The 26,832-nt window shown below is 44.0% G+C and overlaps 3 protein-coding genes across 3 annotated transcripts; all 3 read left to right on the forward strand.

Annotated features, from left to right (window-relative positions):
* Positions 1 to 6,389: 6,389 nt before the first annotated feature.
* On the forward strand, positions 6,390 to 7,393 carry LOC136480657 (uncharacterized). The gene has a single exon (XM_066478139.1). The coding sequence runs from the start codon at positions 6,408 to 6,410 to the stop codon at positions 7,107 to 7,109; it is 702 nt and encodes a 233-aa protein (XP_066334236.1). The 5' UTR covers positions 6,390 to 6,407; the 3' UTR covers positions 7,110 to 7,393.
* A 3,745-nt stretch (positions 7,394 to 11,138) lies between these two features.
* On the forward strand, positions 11,139 to 12,116 carry LOC136480666 (pectinesterase 1-like). The gene has a single exon (XM_066478147.1). It carries the CDS (start codon positions 11,299 to 11,301, stop codon positions 11,923 to 11,925), a length of 627 nt encoding a protein of 208 aa, XP_066334244.1. The 5' UTR covers positions 11,139 to 11,298; the 3' UTR covers positions 11,926 to 12,116.
* Positions 12,117 to 17,057: 4,941 nt separating this feature from the next.
* Positions 17,058 to 18,286, forward strand: LOC136480676 (cell number regulator 7-like). Its single transcript, XM_066478152.1, has 2 exons — positions 17,058 to 17,387; positions 17,519 to 18,286. The coding sequence occupies exons 1-2, from the start codon at positions 17,216 to 17,218 to the stop codon at positions 17,884 to 17,886; spliced, it is 540 nt and encodes a 179-aa protein (XP_066334249.1). The 5' UTR covers positions 17,058 to 17,215; the 3' UTR covers positions 17,887 to 18,286.
* Positions 18,287 to 26,832: the final 8,546 nt, after the last annotated feature.

Raw genomic sequence — 26,832 nt, forward strand, 5'->3', positions numbered from 1 at the left:
CACGTCCGATAGTAATACCGGACACGTCCGATAGGTGAAAGACAGAACCAATTAAGTTGCTGCTTGTGATTCTTTGTTTAGCTTTATTATTTATTGTATACTAGCATCTCAACAAATAAATTACTCTACTAGAGAGCGATCAAAAGCATCATATGGCAAACATGATAAATCTCAAGTGAAATTAATTAGCCACTTTCATTATTTCACAAATGTACCTATTTGTGAACTATAGAACATGAAATGAACAAGGTGGCTATCCTAAAAGGTTTAGGTACTTATTACCAATGGTGAGGATGAAATATATGAGATGTTCATTGAATTATCTTCGGGTCAACCATATAAGGGATTAAGATAAGAATTGGTTGATAGATTGAGTGAATATAGTCAAATTGCTTGCTCAACCACCCTGAAGATTTCATCTCATCACAAAGTACCTACATCATTAACCTAAGCACACTTTGGTACCCAACTCTTGTTGGGTCCTTTTGAGTTAGTCAACAAGTGCTTAGGCACCCAAATGGCTTTAGCACTAGTTTGTGGTGAACACATCACCTTGCTAATGCCAACTCCATTTGTGGTCTTCCTAAGCATATCATTATAAACAAATGTGTTCGGCTTAGGTGAGTTACCATGGCATTCATAGCTTAGATGCCCCTTTCTTTTACAAGCATAGCATATGCGGCCTTTGTTTGCTTTATGCTTGCTTTGCTTGTTTGGACATCTATCAACCTTGTGGCCCATCTCATTGCATCCATAGGATCTTCTTGTTGCAACTTGGGCTTCCTTTCTTGCCTCTTTGTATATTGGGCATTTCTTGGTAGAAGCCTTTTGATTTGCGGCTTCAACCTTGTCGGCCCAACTCTTGTGTGGACACATAGCCCACTCATGTCCATACAATCCACAACCATAGCACATCCTTTTTCCATGTTTCTTGCTCTTGGTTGTGTTGGCCTTGCTTGAGATGTGATTCTTTTGTTGGGCTTTGGAGGAAGCAAGGTTTGAACACTTCTCAAGCTTCTTCACCATGTTATCACGGTTATCTTGAGAAGGTTGTGCTTTCTCCTTACCCTTCAACCGAATCATATCTTTCTTTATTCTTTGCACTTCTTCTTTGAGCTCTATGTTTTCTATAAGATTTAGCTCAATCGAAGATTGGTTTGCTTGAGGAGCACATTCATTAGTACAAGAAATATTTAATTGAGACGGTGTACTAGTGAGCGGATGTGTGAGAGGTTGAGAGAGTTTTACCGATGTAATCACAACCTCATGAGCCACCTCAAGCATGATGCTTGATTCTACTACTTCCTCATGAGAGCACTTTAGATGAACATAATTTGCTTGTAGCTCATTATACTTGCTTGATAGTTCATCTAGCCTTGCCTTGAGCTCGAAGTTTTCCTTCTCTAGTTGTGAAACACTAGAAGAGGAGTTAGTAACTAAAGCATGCTCAATTGACAATTTTTCATACCTCTCATTTATTGCCTTTAGCTCTTGCAATTTGGAGATGAGAAACTTTTCTTGATTTTGAAGCGATTGCTCTTGCTTCTCAATCTCTTCTTCAAGCTCATCATTCTTTTCAACTATCTTCATGATGATGAACTTGTCTTTATGGTTGAGATGATCAAGGTTGTAGTTGTCTTCAACTTCAATATCACTCTTATCTTGATCATCCACTTGAGCCTTCTCCTTTTCTTGATCTTTCTTGTTACTCTTCTTCTTGCTTTTCTTGGCCATGAGACACAAGTGATGAGTATCATGAGATACTGAGATTGACTCATCACTTGGTTGCCACTGTGCTTGAGCATCGTTGCAAACAACTGCTTGCTAGTCTGCTGCCTCGGCCATACTGGACACGTCCGGTAGGCATACCGGACACGTCCGGCAGGCATACCAGACACGTCCGGTACATGCAGGCAGACAGCAGGTCATGCGCTGCTTGCACTTCTTGCTCCGGCTCAGCATTCTTGAGGTCTTGTGAGGCTTCTTCGCTGTATGAAGACACAATGGACATACTTTCCATTGACTCGATCTCAAGTGCATCATCACATTTGGATTTTCCATATAAATAAAAAAGTCTAGTCCAAATGAGATGAGCACTCTCCGGAGGTGGTTGTCCATTAAATATTGCCTCATCTTGAACCTCTACACTTAATGTACTCAAAATGACATTAATAGCTTAAGCATTGAGTTGCACGCATATCTCTTCCTCTTTTGACAAATTTTTGTAGTTGCTCCACTCAACTATAGGAAGAGGTATGCTTGCATCCACAATATGCTCAACAAGAGGACTAATATCTCTAAAAGCATTGAGTACATTAATTGACCAAGGTAGAAAGTTTGAACCATCATTTTGGAGAAGCACCGGCTCCAACTCGATAGGCGTCAGCATCCTTTTCTCACGGCGGTGAAGCTTTAGGTGAGAACCTTGCTCTGATACCAATTGAAAGGACCTAGGATGCCGCCTAGAGGGGGGGTGAATAGGCGTTTCTGAAAATTAACACCTTTAAATGCGGAAACAATTAGAAAGGGGAGTTTCCAAAATGGAAACTCCAAATTAAGAGTACTACCACCCCTCACAAGTTAGCTGCCAAGTAAACAAGGTATAAAGAATATATCTAGAAGCTACAACCCTGCAACACCAAGTTAGAACAGAGAATAAATATTTTCAGTGCAGGTAGGAAATACCAGACGTGTCCGGTATGAATACCGGACGTGTCCGGTATACACGATTTCTGCAGATCAGCCCCGAACTTGCTCCTTTCGATTTCTATCTTCAAACCAAACTGCAGGCACCTAATGGAGATGACAATATACACAGAGAACCTGCAGCACAGCTAGAGCAACACAAATATCAAATGAAATGCGAATTAAGACACGATATTTGTTTTACCGAAGTTCGGACTCGTTCGAGTCCTACTCTCCGTTGAGGGGGGCTGCGGGCGACCCAGCGAAGGTCAGCCCTAGAGGGTACCACGAAGGTCACTCTAGCCGGAGTTTTTTCCAACTCCTTTTCCTCCTTCCACTAAATGATTCCGAGGCGGCGGAATCGACCGTTACAAACTTTCCGAGGCAACCACAATCTCTCGGTTGCTCTCCGGCAACGCCTAGCCGTCTAGGACCGAAGAGTCCAAGAGTAACAAATGCGAATCACAAGATTGACAATATGCACAAGTGCTCAAGTGGTGGCTTGCTCTCCTTTTCAAATTCTTTCTCAACCCACAAATTGATTTTGCAATTTGGATCACACACTCACTAAGAGAGGGTTTAGGAGAGTTGGCAAGGCTAAAAAACGTGTGTCTATCTGAGCAGAATCAGCAGCTTCCAAAGGTGGAGGCTTGGGGGTATTTATAGCCCCCTTGAAAAACTAGCCATTTTATAGCCGTTGCAATACCGGACACGTCCGGTATAACTCACACTGCGCCAACGGTAACTAAGTTACAGTGAAGTTGTGAGGTGTCGGAATTCCCGATGAATGCCGGGACTCCCGACCGTCGGAACTCTCGACTCACGTCAGAACTCCCGACCCTCAACATATTTGAAAAATATGTAACTAAGTTAAGGTTAGTGAGATGTCGGAACTCCCGACGCACGTCGGAACTCCTGACCGTCGGAACTCCCGACCCTCACGACTTTTGAAAACTAGCCGTTGGCCTCTGGTCATCCATACCAGACACGTCCGGTATGAATACCGGACACGTCCGGTATGACCAGGACAGTGAACCCTCCAAGTCAGTTGAAGTGCGAGACGTCGGAACTCCCGACCCATGCCAGGACTCCTGACCGTCGGAACTCCCGACCTACGTCGAAACTCCCGACGAACCAACCCGAGAACAACAGTTTTACAGCTGCTGGACAAATATCGGACACGTCCGGTATGAATACCGGACACGTCCGGTATTGCCAGACCAGCAAGAAATCAGTTAGCACTTTTGTCGCTCAAATACTCAAAACTCATATGGGTTGGCTTGAGCACTTATGAAACATTATCTATCAATATGATGCATCTCTCTTAATAGTACGACATACCTATTAAACTCAAGATAAACGAAAATATGAATTTGTACCACTTGAGTTGTTCTCTTTTGAATTGATGCCGTCCCTTTCAATCTTTATCAAGTAAGGGTGCTACCATGTTGATATTGATCTTTTCACTTGAGCGTAGCCATCTTGAGCATGTGACTTGATTTCATTCATCAAGTTTGAATAATCCCAAATGTATCAAGTCACTTCCATCAAATACTTCATTATAGATTTGATCCTTCACATCAATATGACCATCTTGGCTTGATTAGTACCTCAACTAAATGCAAGTACTTTCTTCTTCACCCTAGCTAGGTTCTTCGGCCGCCAAGCCGTCGCTTGCCCTTCATCCTTGCTTAGTACCTCGAAGCCTTTCCTTGCTATCTTCACCATTTCAAGCCATCAAGTCATATCTTGTGTTGAATCATCCATTCATGTATTGTTATCATTTTCATTTCAATCTAGCAAGCTTCAAATATGAGACCAATCCATATGCAATCCCTCATGTCTCATTAACTAATAATCACGAGCTTGCTTTCACATAGTACATGGAAATCCCACAATAATTAAGCCTTAGCATGAATTACATTTGCATTGTTGTCTTATGCTTGAACTAGATTGTTTATACAACAACACATCATTTTGGCTTTCATTAAGTACCTGTGAGATAACTTTTTACCTGTCCACACTAAGCAAACGGGTTAGTTCTTTAATCACGTTGTCATTCAATCATCCAAAACCCACTAAAGGGCTAGATGCACTTTCACCCGCTATGTTTTAGATTTTTGGGCCGGCCCATGAACTATATGTTGTTTTCCTGGGCCGAGCCCGACCGTGAAAGACGGTCCTCGAGGGACCCCGGGTTTTTGAACCCGACAATGTCTTTTGTTATCCATGGCTGTAGTCGGTTGGGATGGCTAGGAATCGAGGGATATAAGCCTTGTAACCATTCGCTATAAATCATCGAACAACAGAACTCTTTATTCCAAACTCTGAAACTTTGTTATCTGAACCCTGTCTCCTGCTGTTCGTCTGAATCCTTCCCATTTCTTGCTGAATCCCTGCCTAAATTCCAATTCCACTCTAGTTATCCGTTGTGTTCTGATCTGGAACATAACACGATGCTGGGCGCGAGAGATGTCCTGGTGTCCACAACAATCCTCGTGCTTTGCGTGGGTGTTGTGCAGCATGGCCACAGATAGTAGGCCTAGGCGGCTGGGCTTGGAACCAGTAGGAGGTGTGACAAGGCTGGCTGGTAGCGCGAGCTCGAGGGTCCAGTGGGGAATAAGGATGGAGTAGGGGATGACAAGGACTCACATATCAGCGAGTGGAGGGAGACAGAGCAATAGGAGTATTCTGGTCCATACGAAAATACGGCGATTTGCGGGTGGGTCCAAATAGCCCGCGGGCATAAAAAAAGTGGTATATTTCAAGTTCTTGATGAATTGTAATGGCACCTTCATTATTTAGGCAAGTAGTGGTGTTTCTCAGGATCATCATATATAATAGCATGGTTCTAATTAGATGGATGGTAACCGGTCCAAAAGTCAAAATAGTCGTGGGGAACCTAATCGAGGACTCCTAAGTCAAATTAAACAAATGAAAATTTTAATGAACATAAGCAAGTAATTACGCTATATTTATGTAATTCTTTAGATTTAGGGGCGCAATTGGACAAACAAAAGCTCAAAACAACTTTTTCAACATTTTTCTATGGAAGACATATATATAGATTTTGGATCACAAGCCCAAACCCCAAATTCTTGCACTAAAAGTAAAAATTCAGAGGAAGAAACAGACACACCATTAGTCAAAATAAAAAAATTTAACAATTTTGTATGAAAGGCATAACTAAAGAATCTGGGAAACTACTCCAAATCAAGATTCAACTGAAAATAGCTGAGTTTCGTAATCGAAGTATTTGAAATTTTTCAATGGAAAGCAAATATTCAGAATTTAGAGAACCGGTCCATGGAAGACATCCGCAAATTTGCCTTTGGACTTGTTACCCTAAGGAAAAACCATATCCTCAAAAATAAATAAATGCATAATAACAATGTATAAATCATAATCAAACAAAAAAAAATTCATGGAAAAATAAAGTAAATCCAGAATAAAAAAATCAGCATTTATGCGTGGCTATATACATATCATCCGTGCCTACTTTAATTTCTCTCTTTTATTTTGAAGTCATTCACATCGTGGCAAGCTAAGAGTCTGTTTGGCATAGCATCATTTGGCTCTGGCTTCTTTCTACAGTAAAGCAGAGCCGAACAAAACCGGCCACCACCGTAGCACCAACGGAGTAAATTTAGCCGGTCAAAGTTTGAAACCGTTTGGGTTGACCATTTGCCGTGGACATCGTCCGTACGCTCGGCCTTGCATGCATGCAGCAGCTGCTGCAAACCTCCCTGGCCTCATGCTACAAGAGAACACCTCCAATGGAATTAATGGTCCAGCCCTCCATGAGACAAGGATTTCGCGTTTCCTGTATGCCATTGCCATTGCTCGCGCGGATCGTCAACATGGCTGCCACCCTTCGCGTCCTCATCGTCGTCCTCGCCGTCGTCTCGGTCTCCCTCCGGCGCGCCGCCGCCACCACGGTCACCGTGGATGAGGCGTGCAAGCAGCACACCAAGTACCCGGAGCTGTGCGTGAAGTCCCTGTCGTCCGCGAAGCCGGAGGCGAAGGCGGCGGCCGAGCAGGGCGGCCTGGCAGGGCTGGCGGAGCTGTCGCTGTCGCAGGCGGCGCAGGTGGGCGCGGAGACGGTGGCGTTCGTCAAGGGCCTGGAGAACACGCCGGGGGGCATGCCGCCGGTGTGCCTGAACGAGTGCGTGGCCAAGTTCCAGGGGGCGCTGGCCGATCTGCAGCGGTCCAAGGTGGCGGTGGAGGAGGCTAAGGACGTGGGCGCCGTGAACACGTGGCTCTCGGCGGCGAAGATCGACGGCGACACGTGCATGAACGACTGCCAGAAGGTGGAGGGCGGTGGCGAGATGCAGATCGTCGACAAGATCGGTGACCTCGGCAAGATGTGCTCCATCGCCATGTCCCTCACCGATGCTTCTCGTAATCGCCCCGCGGCAGCCTGAGAAGACGTATATATGCGTGCAGCGTGCTGCATCGGATCGGCGCATGTTTAACCTGTTATTATACCGTTGTTGCATTTCTTGTACAACATAGTACTCTTTCCCCTATATCATTGAAACAAATGTCATTGTAACGGATTGGAGTGGCTAGCATCGAATGTATGCATTAATATGTATAGCAAGGTTACACTCCCTCCGTCTAGAGTGACAATATGTTGTTAAGGAATAAGGATGGAGGGGGGATTTTCCTATTTTGTCAGAGCAAAGTTCCACTGTGGCTATACAAATATAATGTTCACATATAAAGGACAACTCTGTTTGGTAGAGCTCCTAGAGCAACTTCCAGGTTAAATCTAGGAGGGAGTGATTCTATATTGATTCTGTCAAGTGATTCCCATAAATAAACTAAAATGTGAGAGCCGAAAAAAGTAGTTTCCCCTTATTTACTTCACGGACAGAGTCATTATATGTATAGAGTTTATCCTATTAAACCACTTCTCTCGTAGAATCAGCTTCCACAAATAATTAATTTGGAGCAGGGGAGCTCTACCAAAAAAGGCATGTATGGTTGCTTGCATGAGAGCCCACCACCATATGGGTGTTCCTAGGTCGAGGTTCTTCGTCCTGTTCGCTTGGTTTATAAGCCGTACTTTTTCAGCCAACGAACAATATTTTTCTCTCATAACAAATCAGCCAACATTACTTTCAGCCATGGCTTATTAGCCAAGTGAATAGGGCACTTGTTGAAATGAAACTTAGACTGACAGTATCTTAACTTAGCCTAAATATGAACACTAACTCAAATTTATGCGAATGCATCTTAGTGACTAATCAGAGCCTGTGGACGCCATCTGTATCGTTGGAGATGCGATGGAGGTCGTAGATGTAGCAGATGATTTGAGTTCACCGCCTGAGGACTTGAACGCCCTCTGTCGGTGAAGAACGTGAGGAGCCGGGTAGCGGCTGCCTTCTAGACCGAGATGGACCTGAACGGGATAGACGTGGGTGACGACCTTCCTAAACCCTCTAGCGCCTAATTGACCGGTTATGTAAATAGTCACAGGGATGGATGGGATCTCCTCTTATTTATAGTTGCGTAGTGGGCCAGGGAGCCGAACCCTTAGAATTCTAAGGGTTGCCACCGATCACGGCAGTTCTTATTTAGTTGAAAATGAGTGACGAGTGGGTGGACCAAAAGCTTAACGCTTAATTAATCTCATAATTAAGTTTGGGATTAGCTGAACCGATCACATTCCAACAGTTCTCCCTACACGCATGGTAGATGGTTTGCATCCACTACGTATGGATCCACTTGTCTTGATCCAGGCTCACTACATCTATCGATGTAATCACTCAGACACTTGTCATCTCATCTCATTGTATTCGCTACGCTTGTTTTTTCTCATCCAGGATATAAGATTATACATAGCTCAATGAAGACACAACCAAACACAACTTAAACTTAGTTATAAATCATGTGACGACACATATCAAATCTCCTTCCATGATATGCCCGATCAAAAGGCATTGTCTCGTGTGCCTCAAGGAGGCCTATATCAGGCAAATGCAATCGGACACCTAGCAAGAAAACGAATAAAATCCATGAGCCACCAGCCCTCAAACTTGGTGGGTGGGTTGGCCCTCCCACTCAAGAAATGCGATTTTTCAGTTATTAAACTTGACTCCCAGTGGTTTCAAGTTCCTAACTCAGGAAATTGTCATTGTAGGTCCTAAATTGGCTTAAGGAGTCAACCGTGTTCAAACTAGTCTTGATCCTCCTCCGTGCGGTGATGTGGCAACGTGGCATATGCTAACTTTCCATTAACGTGGACTAATGACATTTCTGGTGGCCCACATGTTGGGTCCACCGCTCCTCTCTCCTCTAGTGGCGATGTGGGATGGTTAGTTATATCTATTTGTTGTTGCTATTGGACGGGGGAGTCGTGGAGAGGAAGGAGAACACGAGAATAAGGCTCCGTTCGCTTGGCTGATAAGCCATAGCTAAAAGTACTATCGGTTGATTTGTTGTGAGAGGAAAATACTGTTCGTTCGCTGAAAAAATATGGCTTATAAGACAAGCGAACAGGACCAAAGAAGAAAAGTTGAGGGCACCAGCATGGTGAGCTGCAGACAATGTAGAGAGAGAGATGGGTCTAACATGTTGAGCCCGATTCATGTCAACATTGGGAGTAGGTCAGCACCCGTTTGGGCCTAGATAACACCAGTAACTAAGATGAGGAGTATGAAAATGGCGTTTCCTGAGCTAGGAAACTATACGACATTCAGAGCCAAGTTTAAAGAATAAAGATGCCTTTTTAAGAGTTGAAGACTGGGATGACACCTTTGCTAAGTTTAAAGACCACTCGTTAATTTTACTTTTAAAGAAATATACCATTCAGTGCGCGCATCAGGGCCACACATTCTAGGTGTGAGTTTTTAGTTTTGGATATCGAGCGCAAACACGCTCTCACTATAGAAGATATAGCTTCATTCACTGTTTCATTTTAACTCTATACAATATATGTGTCACGTCAAGAAAAAATGTGTCTTGTTTATTTTAATATACGCATAAGGGCAGTCTCAATGCTAGAAACTATATGTAGTTTCTATACTTATTAATTTTCATAGACACTATATATAAAAACCATGGTATCAATGGATAGTTTCTACAGAACAATTTTTTTATCCAATCATATACATTCTCTCTCCATTCTCTACCAATCGCATCCCTTCATGTCTTGGGTCTCGTGTAGACATGGTTTCTAACTTAGATCCGGTTTCTATGATTTTTGCTCTCTCTCTTTAATAACTACATTGCCACATCAATAAAATGCTTAGGTGGCAGTACAATTAATGTCTATAGAAATTATAATGGTTTCTGCATTGGGAGTGACCTAATATAACACATTAGGAGTAGTAGGGTGCCCTCGCGTCTCACGACGTCTCGAGACTTGGAGCGCTGCCGCCGCCGCGGTCGCCCCCCGCCTCCACCACCGCTGGTCCCCCTCCCTCCCCCTTCGGCATATCGCCGGAGGCCGAAGGGAGTGGGGATCCATTGTTTTTAATAAGCTTTTTCAGTAGATCAAGTCCTAGGGTTATGGTCTCTCTATGCCAAGTTTTTTAGTTTTGGGGATTTATCTCCTCCTCCTCTTCGGCGACGGCGAGAGGGCATGATGAAATTGTTTTCTCTATGGCGGCTTTATTGAAGATGAGGGCGATAACTATGGCGTCATCATCCTCACCGGTACGACGACATGGAAACTTTTATTTCCGGACGGTGACATCAAGACGGAGATGGTGTCGTCGCCGTGGAATAATTTTCTCTGATCTCTTCTCCATTTTATTGTGGTTAGATCTAGCCACGATGAAGGACTAGGGAGAATAAGTTTTAGATCAGTCTTCCTCATTCTTCGGTGGCAGAAAGAAGAAGAAGGAAGACACCAGAAAAAAGTTTCTTAACTCCGCCTACATGAATGTTGGCTGTCGTTCGTCGCGTATATGTTCAGCCTTTTGCCGAGTCTTTGCCTGTGCGGTCATCCATGCTGTAAAGCGTCGTACTGATGCTGTTTTGTTGTGAGAGAAAAATACTGTGGCTTACCAACACCATGTTCGCTTGATCGTTTCTGTGGCTTATAAGCCGGCTAATGCTGTTTTGTTGTGAGAGAAAAATATTGTATCATGACTGGTAAGCATGACTGATACGATCAAGCGAACATGGTGTTGGTTTTGAGATTTGAAGCTATTCACAGCGTGGGTCTAATTTAAATGAAAATCGGTTTCTGAATATTTATGTAATGCAGAGTGCTCGTAACGTGTTGAAAAACCCAGATATTATCAAATATAAGTCTTGTTTTCCTCCAAGAAAAAGAGTACTAGCAAAATTACACTGTCGGTCTCACACACGCCGCCCGCCCGTGCATGGAGGCAAGGCAACCGATGGAGCCGGCCGATGCCGATGCATTTTCAGATGCAGTTGGCTCGCAGAACGCTCCCGGCCGCAGGTGCGTAGGAGACGGTGGCGCGGCCTCCTCGGCGACTCCATCCATGGAACCACCGCGCATATATACGTGTGCCCGCATGCCAGCCGTGCATTCTAGCTACTAGCTATTTCTTCTCGCCGCCCACCGGCCCGGTCGCCCCGAGAAGCAAGAGCGTCTCCGATCCGATCCATCGAGCGAGCATATACACGGCGATGGAGGCGAGGTCGGCCATGAGCTGGTACTGCGGCTCCCTCCTGGCCGTGGTCATCGCGCTGTTCCTCTCCGTGTCCCTCGGCGTGCGCGCCGCCGGCGTCGGCGTCAGTGGCGGCGTGGACCTCAAGGCGTCGTGCGCGGCGACGCCGCACCCGGACGTGTGCCTGCGCGCGCTCCAGGCCGACCACAGCATCAAGGCCTCGGCGGCCAGCCCACTGGACCTGGCGGCGGCGGCGCTCCGCGCGGCGTCGACCGCTGGCGGCGCGGTGGGCGACTACGCGAGGCACGAGTTGGACGTGGTCAAGGACAACCTCATGTGGCAGTGCCTGAACGAGTGCGCCGAGGACATCGAGGAGGCGCTGGACCACCTGGACGACACCGAGGGCGGCCTCGACGACGGCAAGATCCGCGACGTGAAGCAGTTCCTGGACACGGCGGAGGAGGACACGTGGTCCTGCGACGAGTCCTGCAAGCACGCCCCAAACACGCCCATCAAGGCCGCCCTGGTAGCCAAGAACAGGGACTTCGAGGAGGTCATGCGCGTCGCAAATGCGCTCATCAAGCGCGCCACCGGCGGCGGCGACGCGCCGGCGCCCGCGCCGCCCGCGCCAAGATTCATCAATTGATTTTTATTATAGTGATTATTAATCCCATTGATTAATCCGCGCGCGCCATACACATCGATACCGTATTTGTAGTAGTATGTATATCCTTGCTGGTACCTTTCTTTATACTTAGCGTGCCCGTGCTAACGTCACTGCAATATTCGGGGTGCAATTTAAAACCACCAAAAGATATCACAAACTGATATTCTCTAGTTACGTCCCAATGTTTTCCTGTCTAAATAATTACATTGCAACTCCAATAATTACCATACAACCACATATATAATTGAAAATATATATAATAAAGACTAAAATGGCAACCACCATATACCCCTATAGACGTCATCACCTCATGGAGCCTCCATTTTGCATGTGCTGAGGTGAACTGCAACGTGCAGTCGGTTCCACCTCGACCACTCAGGGTCAATGCTCATTTGAAACCGGCTAAACCATACTCACAACCTGATCAACATTTGTAACTGTACAATGTTTTATACAAAATACTCACAACCACGCTAGATCACTTATGTATGTACACAGCTAAGATGTTTGTCATGTACATGTACAACCCATAACTCATGTCTTGCTTGCACAACGATAAAGTTCTTTTGAATAATGTTTTATATCTAGGAAGTCATGGAACAAAACAACCACCATGCCCGGTGACCTTAAAAAAACAACCATCACGAGCACTTTGATCTTCTTGTTGCGCTTTGATCTTCCTTCTCCTCTTATCAGTAACTTCCGTGCTTGTTGGACTGAAAAGACATAGAATTAAAGCTACTTACATTAGTGCAAACCCTAGAAAATAGAAAAATAGTCCAGCCATACACAAGCACAGTTAAAAAGAAATCACTCCATAATTTAGGATAAAAAGCACATCAATCCATGATGGCAACAAATGACATGGATGACAACATGTCAGTTAGAAAGAGAGATATGGATCATTCAAAGCTACTGTGCTACACCTACAATTTCAAGCCATGACGGCAATGCAATATACATGTTTCCTCTAGGCTATTCTTGCCCAAAGCTCTTGTTATATATCGAACTTTTCCATTTTTATTGCTCTATTATCTTTTTTTTTCTCAAGCAAATTGAGCAGCTCAATTTCATGGACTCAAAAACTAATTGAGAATTTTTTTCACTCAGAGCATCCACTCATAATATAGGCTATACCTACAGATATAATAAACTGTGTCAAAAGTACCAACAGTACTGCTTGAATCATGGACAGTTGGGGTCAAAGAAGGCCGTGTCAATTAAAAGAAGCAATTTTCAGCCACAATTAATATAGTTATGGTAAACACAATCACTTAGAAGGGCAGGCTTTGTGTAGTGGTGAGAGCCGTCTCACTGAGTCACCACATTGTGGGTTCGAAGCAACCTCTCCGTAGATTTTATGGAGGAAGGCTTGCCTCGATTTTTCCTTTCCCTATACTCCACTAATGTGGGACCACACTCTTGTAGGAGCCTCTGACACTGAGTTTGCCCTTTTTTATGTTAAAACACAATAACTAATAATCATTTTAACAAGACAAAAAACCACCACTTCAGATATTTCTGACTCAAATTGATGTTATGTTTCTAGGTCTATGTAACACTAAGTTCCTAGTTAAGAACCAGCTAGACAATTACTAAAGTTTTGACAACTGCATATACATTTTTTTGTCTAATCCCTTGCTTGAATGCAAGTATGTACAAGGAACTGCACAGCAAAAAGGCCTTTCACCACAGCAACGCATTTGCATTTGTTACCGGTAATCTTCTCCCAGCACAACCACTTGAGTGAGGAAATACAATGTACTACAAATCCTCCATACTCATCTTGAATTGTCAATACATTTCTTGACGAACAGTACAAATAATCTCATTTTACTACAAGATTAGAAGGTACCCGCACAAAGAACCTCCCATCTGAACTCCACTATCATCCGGACTATTACAAAACAAGATAGAATTTATAAAAAAAAAATAAAATGAACAATCAGATTCATTAAGATTCACATCTAATTTGGTATATATCAAACAATGCAAAAGACAGTCTTAAACATACTTACAGAGCAATTCACTTGCTCGCCGTCCTGGAAAAGGTAATCCATGTCATCTTTGTTTACCCAATCTGTACCCCTCTATAACACGCCAAAATTTTCTTGAACCCCATGATCTTGGGGTCCATGAGCAGGTTGTGCGGTCCATGATCATCTCTACCCCTCTATAATACAGGCACATGATAATCTATTTGATCAAAATATGTTCAATCTACTGGGAGTTTTTCCTTGCCATAGCAAGAGATACATGCATCAGTTTACATTACCTGATGATCATCCTTGCACAAGAAGGTTCCAGGTTCCAGCAGTGAACCAAGGTCAAAGTGAACATACCAAGACTATTTGCTCGGGGCTTCACATGAAACAAACAAAGAAAACCATTTTATTGACACGATTTATTGTGAATTTCTGGACTGTAAATTAGAAATACCACCAGTGACTCCCAGCACAACCACTTGAGTGAGGAAATACAATGTACTACAAATCCTCCATACTCATCTTGAATTGTCAATACATTTCTTGACGAACAGTACAAATAATCTCATTTTACTACAAGATTAGAAGGTACCACCACGAAGAACCTCCCATCTGAACCCCACTATCATCAGGACGATTACAAAACAAGATAGAATTTATAAAAAAATAAAATGAACAATCAGAATCATTAAGATTCACGTCTTATTTGGTATATATCAATCAATGCAAAAGACAGTCTTAAACATACTTATAGAGCAATTCACTTGTTCGCCGTCCCGGAAAAGGTAATCCATGTCATCTTTGTTTACCCAATCTGTACCCCTCTATTACACGCCAAAATTTTCTTGAACGCCATGATCTTGCGGTCCATGAGCAGGTTGTGCGGTCCATGACCATCTCTACCCCTCTATAATACAGGCACATGATATTGTATTTGATAACAAAAATGTTCAATCTATTGGGAGTTTTTCCTTGCCATAGCAAGAGATACATGCATCAGTTTACATTACCTGATGATCATCCTTGCACAAGAAGGTTCCAGGTTCCAGCAGTGAACCAAGGTCAAGTGAATATACCAAGACTATTTGCTCGGGGCTTCACATGAAACAAAGAAAGAAAACCATTTTATTGACATGATTTATTGTGAATTTCTGGACTGTAAATTAGAAATACCACCAGTGACTCCCAGCACAACCACTTGAGTGAGGAAATACAATGTACTACAAATCCTCCATACTCATCTTGAATTGTCAGTACATTTATCGACGAACAGTACAAATAACCTCATTTTACTACAAGATTACACTAGTACAGAAACGACATTTGATCCACTTCGAAATTTGGCTTTAGTCCTGGTATTTTTCGCGCCTGAGACTAGAGAAACCTTTAGTCCCGGTTGGTAGCTTCAACCGGGACTAAAGGTCCCTGCCCAACGGCTAAAAGTCCCGATTGGTAGCTTCAACCGGGACTAAAGGTCCCTGCCCAACGGCTAAAAGTGCGAGAATCTTTAGTCCTGGTTTGAGACACGAACCCGGACTAAAGTGTCTCCAAACTAAATTTAAAAGGAAAGAGTATCTTATCTAAGTAAGATGTGTGGTGGTAGGTGAGATGATAACGCGTGCAAGAGCTGAAGTGGGAGGGCTGCAACTTTTTTTTACCCAATAAACACCTCTCGTCCCGGTTGGAGGAACCAGGACTAAAAATCAAGACATTTAGTCCCGATTTCGTAGTCCCGGTTCCAAAACCGGAATTACAGGGGGTTGAGAACCAGGACTACAACTCGTTTTTCTACTAGTGTTAGAAGGTACCAGCACGAAGAACCTCCCATCTGAACCCCACTATCATCTTGACGATTACAAAACAAGATAGAATTTATAAAAAAAAAATGAACAATCAGATTCATTAAGATTCACGTCAGATTCATTAAGATTCACGTCTTATTTGGTATATATCAAACAATGCAAAAGATAGTCTTAAACATACTTACAGAGCAATTCACTTGCTCGCCGTCCAGGAAAAGGTAATCCATGTCATCTTTGATTACCCAATCTGTACCTCTCTATAACACGCCAAAATTTTCTTGAACGCCATGATCTTGCGGTCCATGAGCAGGTTGTGCGGTCCATGACCATCTCTACCCCTCTATAATACAGGCATATGATAATCTATTTGATCAAAATATGTTCAATCTACTGGGAGTTTTTCCTTGCCATAGCAAGAGATACATGCATCAGTTTACATTACCTGATGATCATCCTTGCACAAGAAGGTTCCAGGTTCCAGCAGTGAACCAAGGTCAAGTGAATATACCAAGACTATTTGCTCGGGGCTTCACATGAAACAGAGAAAGGAAACCATTTTATTGACACGATTTATTGTGAATTTCTGGACTGTAAATTAGAAATGCCACCAGTGAGAATAGTGGGTTTTAAAATTTGATAGGAATCAAAGAAAATTTCAGTAGTACCACCTAATTAACTTGCGGTGTATTAGTATAACTCAAATTGCATTGTGTCCACTAATTAGATGCAAGTCAATGGTTCCATGAGCTCGAGCAGTAAGCTGTGGTATGCTCACATCTTGTCCTTTACGAGGGTCACAACTCACAAATATATCTTTTTCTTAGAGAGGTTCTCAGAAGACTCGTCAAAACTAAAAAAAATATGAGAAACTGGTGCCCGAATTAGTTGCCATCATCTCGCTGGCATTATTAATTGGGGAAAAGGACTATAATAAGCGTGTGTGTTTGGTTATATATGAATAATAATAAAATAGAGAAAATATATGCAGAGTAGAGCCATTGACTACTGACCAGGACCAATGGAAGAGACAAGTAGAGCCTACTGTTGCTCAAGACTCAAGTGGTGGGAGGAGGCCAAACGTTGGTTGGCCGGGCTCCACACCAGTCACCAATGCAATGCAATGCAACCGCCGGCGAGCACATGCATGCCCTTGCGCTGCAGAATGCAGAAGAGTCTCCCAACGCGTCCAACGACCTCGAACTGTCGCCGCCGCTGCCAAGTCGGTCAACGAACCAGCCGGGCCGACGGGGCCAGGTCGTCGCGTGTCGCGAACGCCTTAGGATTGGACCGAGTCATGATCCACCATGCCAGTTGCTCCTATGTAAAGAGCACCCACTGGCCTCTCGGCTCGCTCATTCACGGCAAATTAAGCGAACGCCGAGGCAGACGCAACCGGCAGCAGCTTGCATTGGCACGGACGACCGATCGGGAGCCGAGGCGCACTGCTGTGCAACAAGTGAAGAAGGGAAGAAGCAAGCAAGAATGTATCCGGCCAAGCCCACCGCCGCCGCCGCTAGCGAGCCGGCGGCTGGGATGGCGCCGCCGGTGACCGGCATCCCCATCAGCAGCCCCATCCACGGCGCCGGCGCCGGCACGGTCGCGGCCAGCCAGTGGTCCTCCGGCCTCTGCGCCTGCTGCGACGACTGTGGCCTCTGTAAGCATCCCGTCCCATCCACCACGGCCCTAGCTAGCAAGCACCTAGCAGCTAGCTTCTCTCTCCTCTTCTCTTCTCTTCCTGCTTACCTAGCTAACCGTTGTCTGCATGCACGCAACGCAAACGAACAGGCTGCCTGACGTGCTGGTGCCCGTGCATCACGTTCGGGCGGATCGCGGAGATCGTGGACCGCGGCGCGACGTCGTGCGGCGCCGCGGGGGCCATCTACACGGTGCTGGCCTGCTTCACGGGCTGCCAGTGGATCTACTCCTGCACGTACCGCTCCAAGATGCGCGCGCAGCTCGGCCTCCCCGACGTCGGCTGCTGCGACTGCTGCGTCCACTTCTGCTGCGAGCCATGCGCGCTCTGCCAGCAGTACAGGGAGCTCAAGGCCCGCGGCTTCGACCCCGAGCTCGGCTGGGACATCAACGCACAGAAGCCGGCGGCCAACACCGCCGCCGGCATGTACCCGCCGGCGGCGCAGGGGATGGGCCGCTAAGCTAGCTAGCTAGCCAGCTGCCTCATCGCGCGACGATCCCAGCTCCATCGGTAAACTCTGTCGTCAGTCAGATCAGATCATCGGTAGTAATGCCAGGACTGGTACACCAAGATTGTCTATGTGTTCCAAGAGTACGGACTGTACGTTTGAATCTTTCTTGTCCACTTAATATATCCGGGCGGAAATCTTTTTCCTTGAATCTGTTTTTTTTTTTTTGCTTTTCTTTTCTTTTCCTTTCTTCTTAGCACAAACGACCATGCATGGAAGTTAATAAACTAAATGTATGTATTGTTTACTAGCAAACATGCTCGTTGTCAACTTGCAACGTAACGTACGACTTGTTGTATGACTTATGGCTCGAAATTTTATGCAATGACCATGTCATCTTTGTTAGTTCTAATACGTCTTAAAATCAGACTGCGTACCATGGATAGGCTTGCGTTGTTTGAAACATGGTCTCGTGTTGGAATTGGTTCGGGCAGAATGTCTCTACGTCCAGTTTATTGTTGCTGCTCGTGTTACTAACACTGAAAAATTCGTAATAGGGGTTACAAACGGTCGAGAGAGGGATTAGTCTCAAGTCTCCGGTGGTGTGTTGCGGTGAGCTCTGATTCGAGTGAGTCTAGTCAAGTTCGGATGTGTTCGATTCGGTCCCCTTTGTGGGACGCCCTGCTTTTGCTTTTATAGGCCAAGGGAGAGCACGGGTTACAATGGAGGAAAAGAAGAGAATGAGCGGAAGAAGTCCTTCGGGATCGTTGGGTCCTTCGTCTCCTTTATGTGGGTTCAGCCGACCCTGTAGATGTCAACAGGGATAGCCTCTCGTCGCGGCCCTGTCCGTCACTGGCGCCATGTGCAGGCGTCGTCTGCCGGTCATGGCGCTACACTCCGTCCTAGCGGACGTCGTGGTGAACTGACGCGTCCGTCAGTGTTTGTACGGGGGTTAGGCAGAATAACACCGGTACACCCGACGCTGTTCCTGATGTGAACCCCCAGGTATGGCCTGTCGTGGGTCACGGGATACATCGAGGCGTGCCGGTCTCTTCCCTGGCGTTAGAGCTTTGACCCAGGCCCATACGCTAGGACCTGGAGTGGTTAGCGGCGGTATGGGTCTTCGTCGAAAATTTATGCAATGACCGTGTCATCTTTGTTAGTTCTAATGCGTCTTAAAATCAGACCGCTTACCATGGATAGGCTTGCATTGTTTGAAACATGGTCTCGTGTTGGAATTGGTTTATACTGGCATTTGAATTGGAAACGTGTGGACCGCAAGAGCGTGAGACGCGGATAGTGCATTGGGATGGGCTGACAAACGAAAATGAAGAGGAAGAATATTCTCTCCTTTTAATATTACTAGCAAAAGTGCTTGTATGTCGCAATGGAGTCGTTATCAATTTCTAACTTAATTTTGACTGGCTCGCTGTCTGCACTCGTAGATGGTGGCCTTGAGCTCGTAGTGTAGTTGGCTTTCGAGGAGCCGGAGGCGCATCGAAGATGCAACCAAGGTAAATGGGACACGGATCCCAGTTGGTGGCTGCAAGGCCCCCCTCACTTGTCAAGGCTAGGGCCAGGGGACTTGTCTGCTGCCATTCTTCGATCAAATAGTGCTAGAAGGAGATAGCTAAGGTGCCAATTTTTCCAGAGATCAGGCACAAAGACTGCGGGAGAGGAGGCCAATGGGTGCACATAGTCGTTAGGAACAGACCAGCAAAGCCCTCAATTAACGGTTTGTTTAGTCCACCAGATCGAACCGCTGGTATAGTATGGTTAATAGAGTCAAAATTTCATAGTTGACACAAAGGTGTGGTGGAAAAAGATTTCTTAACCCACATGTTGTGAGTTTGATTCCTCTCTGTACGCTTTTTTCTTCTGTTCTATTTCATCCAATTTATCTTTCATGTGCACCACCTCACTATTTTATTTCCACCAATTTATTCTTCGTGTGCACAATCTCCTCACTGTTCTGTTTCCACCAATTTATTCTTCGTGTGCACAATCTCCTCACTATTCTATTTCCTCTAATTTATCCTTCATGTGCACAACCTCCTCACCATTCTATTTCCTCCAATTTATCGTTCATGTGCACAACCTACACGGGCCAGACTTGAATTATGAGCAGGGACGTGTGAATCGCGGTCGTAGCGAGGTGTGCCGCCGGGAGTTCATGTGCGTGGGCAGCGCGAGCCGTGTGGGTGATGCCCTGCCCCGAAGTGTGGGCGGCATGAGTCGCGTTGGTGAAGCCCCGCCCAGACCTCCTGCTTCATGCGTGTGCCCCAGTGTAGTCATGCTCACCGCCGGGAAGAAGTCGCGCACGGGCAGGGGGAAATGGCGGTGCAAGCGGGGAGAAGGCGAGCCCGTGGGGAAGAAACGAACGTAAATCATCCTTTTGGGGGCTTGGCCTAGAGCACCAGGAATGGGTGCCGGAGGGATAATTTGGGTGCTCGAGTAGGGACCCTGCTAGAGCTGTGTTTTTAGCATGGAGACCCATATATAGCTATGCAGCTCAAGTAGGGACTCTGCTGGAGTTTCTTTGAGGGAGATGTAGAAGGATGGGCTAGACTCTCGAACTCTGCTGAGTGGGTGCGGAAGCGAGCCTGTAGCGAGTGACGACTAGGAGGTAAGCTAGTGGTTGGGCCGTTCTGACGAGGGGTGTGGACAATTCTGACAAGGGGGTGCAGAAGCGAGCATGTAGCGTGAGCCTCTAGCGAGTGACAACCAAGAGCTGAGCAAGTGGTTGTGCTGTTGGGAACAAGGGTTGGACTGCGCTGGATAAAAATTATTAGGTGGAGAAAAATTTGATCTTTTTAATATTACAACAAATATGTCAGTGCGTTTGCTACGGATTTATGAAAAACAATGACGATAATAGTACATATTAACATATCTATTTATGTTTTATTATTTTTATATAAAATTTAAAAGCTATATTTATCTATGATCACCGTGATATCCATAATATAAGCTAATGTTAGCAATATTATATATCGAATTAAAATACAACCTTAGTATATTTTTTCTTCTGTTGTAAAGACAAAAATATTTACTCAGCATAGATATATATCATAACTTCGATTTTTAATACTATCCAATTGTTTGATTAGTTAGAGCATTGATTGATCTATTTTTAATAAAAATAAGTTTTATTTTTAATCGTAACTACATCAACAAATTACCAATGGAAAGAGTAGGTTGCAGTTATTATTTGTTTCATATATTTATGAGAAATATAGAAGAAAAAATACAATTGCAAAAAAAAACAAAAGATAGGACATGACAAAATGGAAAAATGAAAAAAAGGGCACGTTATGAAACTGGACTCCGTGACAATCGCATAGAAAAAAAAGAAATCTACAGAAAAAAAAAGAAGCCGGGCATGCTGTGCTAAAGGGAAAAAAGTAACAATCGCATAGAAAAAAGGAAATAGTCTTGGACTCCGTGATGGTGATGGACTCCAATTTTCAGACACGGAGGAAAAAAATCGAAAAAAAGGAACAGCGTAGGGGGGAAATATCGGAAGAAAAGGAATAGCATATAGGGAAAATAATAGGGATAAAAAAGTAATAGTGATGGACTCCACCACAGACTCCTTTGATTTGGGACTGACAAAACATGCAGAAGAAAAAGAAAGAAAAAAGATATAAACGGAAAAGAAAACATAAACAAAAAACTAAAAGATACAGTAACACAGACAATCGAAATTAAAACTAAAACGCAAAGGAAACATTTAAAATAGCACAGAGAAAAACCTACAGTTTTAAACTCTTGTTATCTTTTTCTATTTGGCTTAAGACTCCTATTCAAGTTATTTAGGATGAGAGAAAAATTATTTGGCTGCTTATGAGTTCAGTTCACATACACGATCAATACGTTTTGGAATCGGACTCTCTCTCTCTCTCTCTCTCTCTCTCTCTCTCTATATATATATATATATATATATATATATATATATATATATATATATATATATATCGTTGTCCGGTAGTTAGAGGGAAACGGAAAAAAAAAATGGACGGACAAAAAAAATAGCTGAAATTTTGTCTTTTATTATTATATAGGTATAGAGTGTAGATATAGATATAAAATATCGTTTTTCTTGGGTCCATGGTTTCGAATAAAAAGAATGTCTGTTCTTAAGTGGATCTCAAGTCAAACGAAGTGCTGCTGAAGGGCTAATCTCCCTGCTGTGAGCGGAAAGAAAATAAAGAATAAAAGATTATTGTGCGCGCACAAGGACAACTGCACTCCTGTCATATGATTATACTTAGGCCATATTTGGTTCTCATGGTATGAAGTCCAGTTATTAAATTTTAACTTTTGAGACTCTAAACAGGTGATTTAAAGTGTTATCTATAGTTTAACTAACCTCACAAAAACCATTAATTTATTAGATCACACAAGTTTGCTAAAGTGATCTAAAGTTTAGTAGATCATTGATCCAATAAAACCTTAATATTAGATAGTTAGCTTACACCCTAATTGGACCATGCAAATAGCCTTACTGCAGCATCTACGCTACGCCCTAAGTTGGGCAGCCGCCGTGGATATTAGCTCCAAAATATAGACCGTTTTAGTTTTATTCCAAGTCAAAATCCTCTAATTTGGAACGAGCTTGTATATACAAATATATTAACATTTACAACACTCATAAATGTATTCTCAAAATATATTTCATGGTGAATTTAATAAAATTAACGTGGTGTTGTATATGTTGATGCATTTTTTCTACAAACTTGGTATATTACGGAAGTTTGACTGACAAAACTAAAACAACATAGTATATATATTTGAGCTGATAACAATTATGGACCGATCTTCTGGTGCTCGGCTAGAGCCTCCAAACTCCATGAACTTGTTCTCATGTTGTCGCCTGCTGGAGCTTAAAGCTCGGTGGCATTTGGTCATTTCAGCAATTTTTGTGGCGAGTCTGTAACTTAGTTTCCAAGGGATGGTGTGTGTGAGTTGGATCTCTTTGATCCGTGTAATTTAATATTTTTTCTACCTCAATAAAATGACGCGTAGTTCTCATACGCTGTTCGAGAAAAAAACAATTATGGACCGGTCCTGATCAGCAGAGAATCGAAGGAGCAACAAGTGATAAAATGGTAAAGTAGCTTCTGGCAGAGCCTTTCCAGAATATATGTGTCCTTGATCCATTTCTTAATTAAAGCCCCCCAAAGTACAGATACTTAACTGAAACAACCACCTAGCTTGCGATTAGTATACAACTCAAATTGCATTGTGTCAACTGATAAGATGCAAGTCTATTGTTCCATGCATGAATTCGAGCAGGTAGCTACCGTAGCGTTGAATGTTCACATCTACTTGTCCTTTCTAATAAGCTGGAAGTCTATGGTTGGAGAAGAACATGAGCAACTTATGCCTCAATTATTGCCGCCATCGCTTGCATTGCAAAAGGCAGACAGCAATATAATACGTGTGTGTCTTTGGTCCAGAAAATAAAGAAAACGGCTTTATAAAGTACTCCATAAATAAAAAAGAAGAAAAAAGATTTGTAGAGCCATTGACTGATATATTGACTTGGGCAAAATATAATGGAAGAAATATAATACTCGTAGCTGGCAAAACAAATGGAAGAAATATATATAGCTGAACAAACCCGGCCCACACACGCAAGTTGGCGCACAACTGCAGGGGAGGGAAAGGGATGGACCCACACCCACCAGCTGATGGAGGCGACGCGAGAGGTGACAGCGGGCCGCATACGTTAAACTCTGAACAAGTCCTTGCATAACAACCTGATGATATTATAGGCGTTGAGGTAATTAAGGTTCCATTTGTGCCCAAAGCAATGCCCTGATGAATCATTCAAACCACCGTTGCATGACGACTGCACCTTTCTTTTTTCTCTGATGAGAGTGCACAAGCACATATATCCTTCTCTCCAACGCTTGGGAAAGTTACTAGCATGTTTGGTTTACAGCTTGAGTGCGTCGGGGTCGACTCCACTCCGCATGGGGTGGTCCGCTGCTTTTTTCTGCCGGACCACTCGGCTCCTGAGCTTGGCCTGCGAAATCAGATACGGAGCATCGGTCCGTGACGAACGGAACCATTCCACACCGCTGTCCAAACGAACTCGCAGGCTCGGTTTTAGGTTCGGATGGTTCCAGGACCATCCCGCGACGCTATCAAACACAACCGCAGCGAGCCACACAGAGCTATAACAGTTAACAGCTAGTAGAGGAGTCGATAGATCGATAGCACTGTCGATCGTGTCGTGCGAGCGCAGCGATCGGAGAAGCCAGCTCGACGACATGTATCCGTCCAAGCCTAGCGAGCTGGCCGGGGCGGCGCCGGTGACCGGCATCCCCGTCGGCGGCCCCGCCGCCGCCTCCCAGTGGTCCTCCGGCCTCTTCGACTGCTTCGACGACTGCGGCCTCTGTAAGCATCATCATCATCAACCGTATATGCATGCACGCACCATCACGTTTAGCCGCGCGCCATGGCACAGGCCGACAGGCGCACAGCAGCTAGCTAGCTAGCTAACCGTTGTTCGTTCGTTGTCGTTGACGTGCATGACACTTGACAGGCTGCCTGACGTGCTGGTGCCCGTGCATCACGCAGTGGCGAAGCTACGTGCATGACACTTATGTAGTAAATTTTCACCACCGTAGACCCAGTAAAAAAAAAACTGAGACCCCGGCAGCCAGTGACGAAGCTAGAAAAAAATTTAGGAGGGACTGAACAAAAGAATAGAGGTTTTTTTATCTTCTCTTAACATTAGCCCATCCTACCTAATACATATATGCATAAAATTTTAAAGGAGGACTTCGGAAAACTCCACGTACTCAGGATGGGTAGGGGGGGCTGAAGCCCCCCTAGCCCCACCGCTGGCTACGTCCCTGCCGGCAGCCTGCTAGTCTAGCGTGGTAGCTCCGTATGGTCCATTGACCAAGTCTACACGCACATGCAATAATTATGCAAGGAGCTTGCACGTGCAGGCTAATAAGCCCACCCTGAAAAGCCCATTTTCCACTTCATGAACCCTAAGTCCGAGTCTACATGCATCAACCCAAAAGTCAAAACATCGCCTCTGAGTCTCCAATGGTAACTCACACTTTCCCATCTCAAATCCACCTGCATCTGATGTCCGCGACGATCGACAGGTCGTGACTCGTCAGGGTTGGCGCCCAGTTGATGCTGGTGATACCGCGATATGCTCTCCGGTCCTTACTCTCAAGCACCTAGAGGAGGTACATCAAATAACTTGATTCTACAATTGATAACTATAATGATCTATTTTCTTGATTTATCACATTGATGTCTCTTGTCTGCACTTTATTGATTTATCAAGTCTAAATTGTAAGGTCTTTGGGTAATTGGGTTTTCTTTTATCTTTCAGTTATATAATCTAAAGTTCTAAAATCTTAATTCAGAGATATAGGATTCTATTGTTTGTGTTGTAGCAAAGAAACGTGCTTTTTCATTCTACATTATATCAAGATGCACATTTGGAACGATTCTTGAAAAGAAAATTACCCCCACCCAATAATAACTAAAAAATGATGGAGATATTTCAAGAGCAAGAAGAGATGGCACCGCATCAAATACAAATCATACTTTCTAGCCACAATTCCAATCGATGATTGGGATTATTTTGCTATAATGCTATTTTACATTTGTTGATATTATGTATGGTATTGTATTATCGCAACCTTAATGTTAGCACTATGGGTTTGTGCTGACCCCGGCGACGATTAATCCTGGCTTAACTGATTTCCAAACTAACTAACTTTGCTCCAGTTATTGGCCTAGCTGCAAAGCCATATACTCTGCTGCTATAAACAAGGCGGCCGGATTCAACATTCAACTCTGCTGGTGGCAGCATGGATAATTGTCAACGGGAGCTGATTGCTATATACAACAGCACATGGTGTGGTGATATATAGTGATAGTACTAGTCTTGAAGAATCGTCAATAATCTAATACCATGCTCTGTACGGCAAAAAAGCATAATGTATTTATGGATTATTAAACACACAATCTTTGATGATATAACCACTAATTTGACACGCACGACTTCCGAAGAGATAATTCATTTCCTGAATCCTGACCTCAGATAATTTAAGTCACAAGTATAAATGGTCGCATGTAAAGTGCATTTGCAGAGAGCAAATATGTAATGTTTCATTTCAACTATCATTTTTAAATGTCATTTTCTGCACTTACTAGTCTCACTACTTTTGTATTTGCATTTAATTAATCAGCAAATAAGGTGATGTAGAAATCAATTAACACATGCTATAGATCATGACTAGTGAAAATGGTAACAATAACATATACATACTCTATCCTGTTTGGCACGGCTCCGACAGCAACTTGTGTGGAGGAGCCGAAAGAACTCTACCAAACACTTTACGAAAAGCCATTTTCTGATAAACAATAGAGAAGCTAGAACCGTTTTTTGACCAAGAACCAGATCCCTAAAAAGTGGGTCCTCCTCAAGAAGCACTTGAGGAAAAAACCTGCCAAATGGCTCTCATGATCCGGTGCCTCACACACAACATGAACAGAACCAAATAACGCTCTGCTGCAGCTGATATTTACATTTGATATAAAGTTTTTTTTTCTAAGAGCTGGTGCCAACAATGATGATTTTCAACGGGAGCCAGTGCACTAACTATGATACACAGTTACTGATACTAGTAATAATCCTCTACTTGACAAGTCAAAACACTCGTAATATATGAAATGCACACACAATCTTTCATGATGTCGATCACTGCTCATTGGACAGACATACCCGAAGTGGAAAGCCACTGGGTTCCTAATATCGCCTAAGCATTGAATTAGTACGTTTTAAAGGGAGGGTAGAAGTGACGTTTGATGCCAGCTATCAACTTTGACGATAGCATTTTCACTATTCATACACGACCTTTGTATTGTATCCTTCTTCCTAATTCTCATATAATCCTCTTTTTTGTCATCACA

Source organism: Miscanthus floridulus, chromosome 1 (genome assembly GCF_019320115.1).
Source record: "Miscanthus floridulus cultivar M001 chromosome 1, ASM1932011v1, whole genome shotgun sequence".
Taxonomy (NCBI): domain Eukaryota; kingdom Viridiplantae; phylum Streptophyta; class Magnoliopsida; order Poales; family Poaceae; genus Miscanthus; species Miscanthus floridulus.

Coding starts and splice junctions, on each gene's coding strand:
- LOC136480666 (XM_066478147.1), top strand. CDS start 11,299: ATGGAGGCGAGGTCGGCCATGAGCTGGTACTGCGGCTCCCTCCTGGCC.
- LOC136480676 (XM_066478152.1), top strand. CDS start 17,216: ATGTATCCGGCCAAGCCCACCGCCGCCGCCGCTAGCGAGCCGGCGGCT. Junction 17,388..17,518: donor CTGCGACGACTGTGGCCTCT/GTAAGCATCCCG, acceptor GCAAACGAACAG/GCTGCCTGACGTGCTGGTGC.
- LOC136480657 (XM_066478139.1), top strand. CDS start 6,408: ATGCAGCAGCTGCTGCAAACCTCCCTGGCCTCATGCTACAAGAGAACA.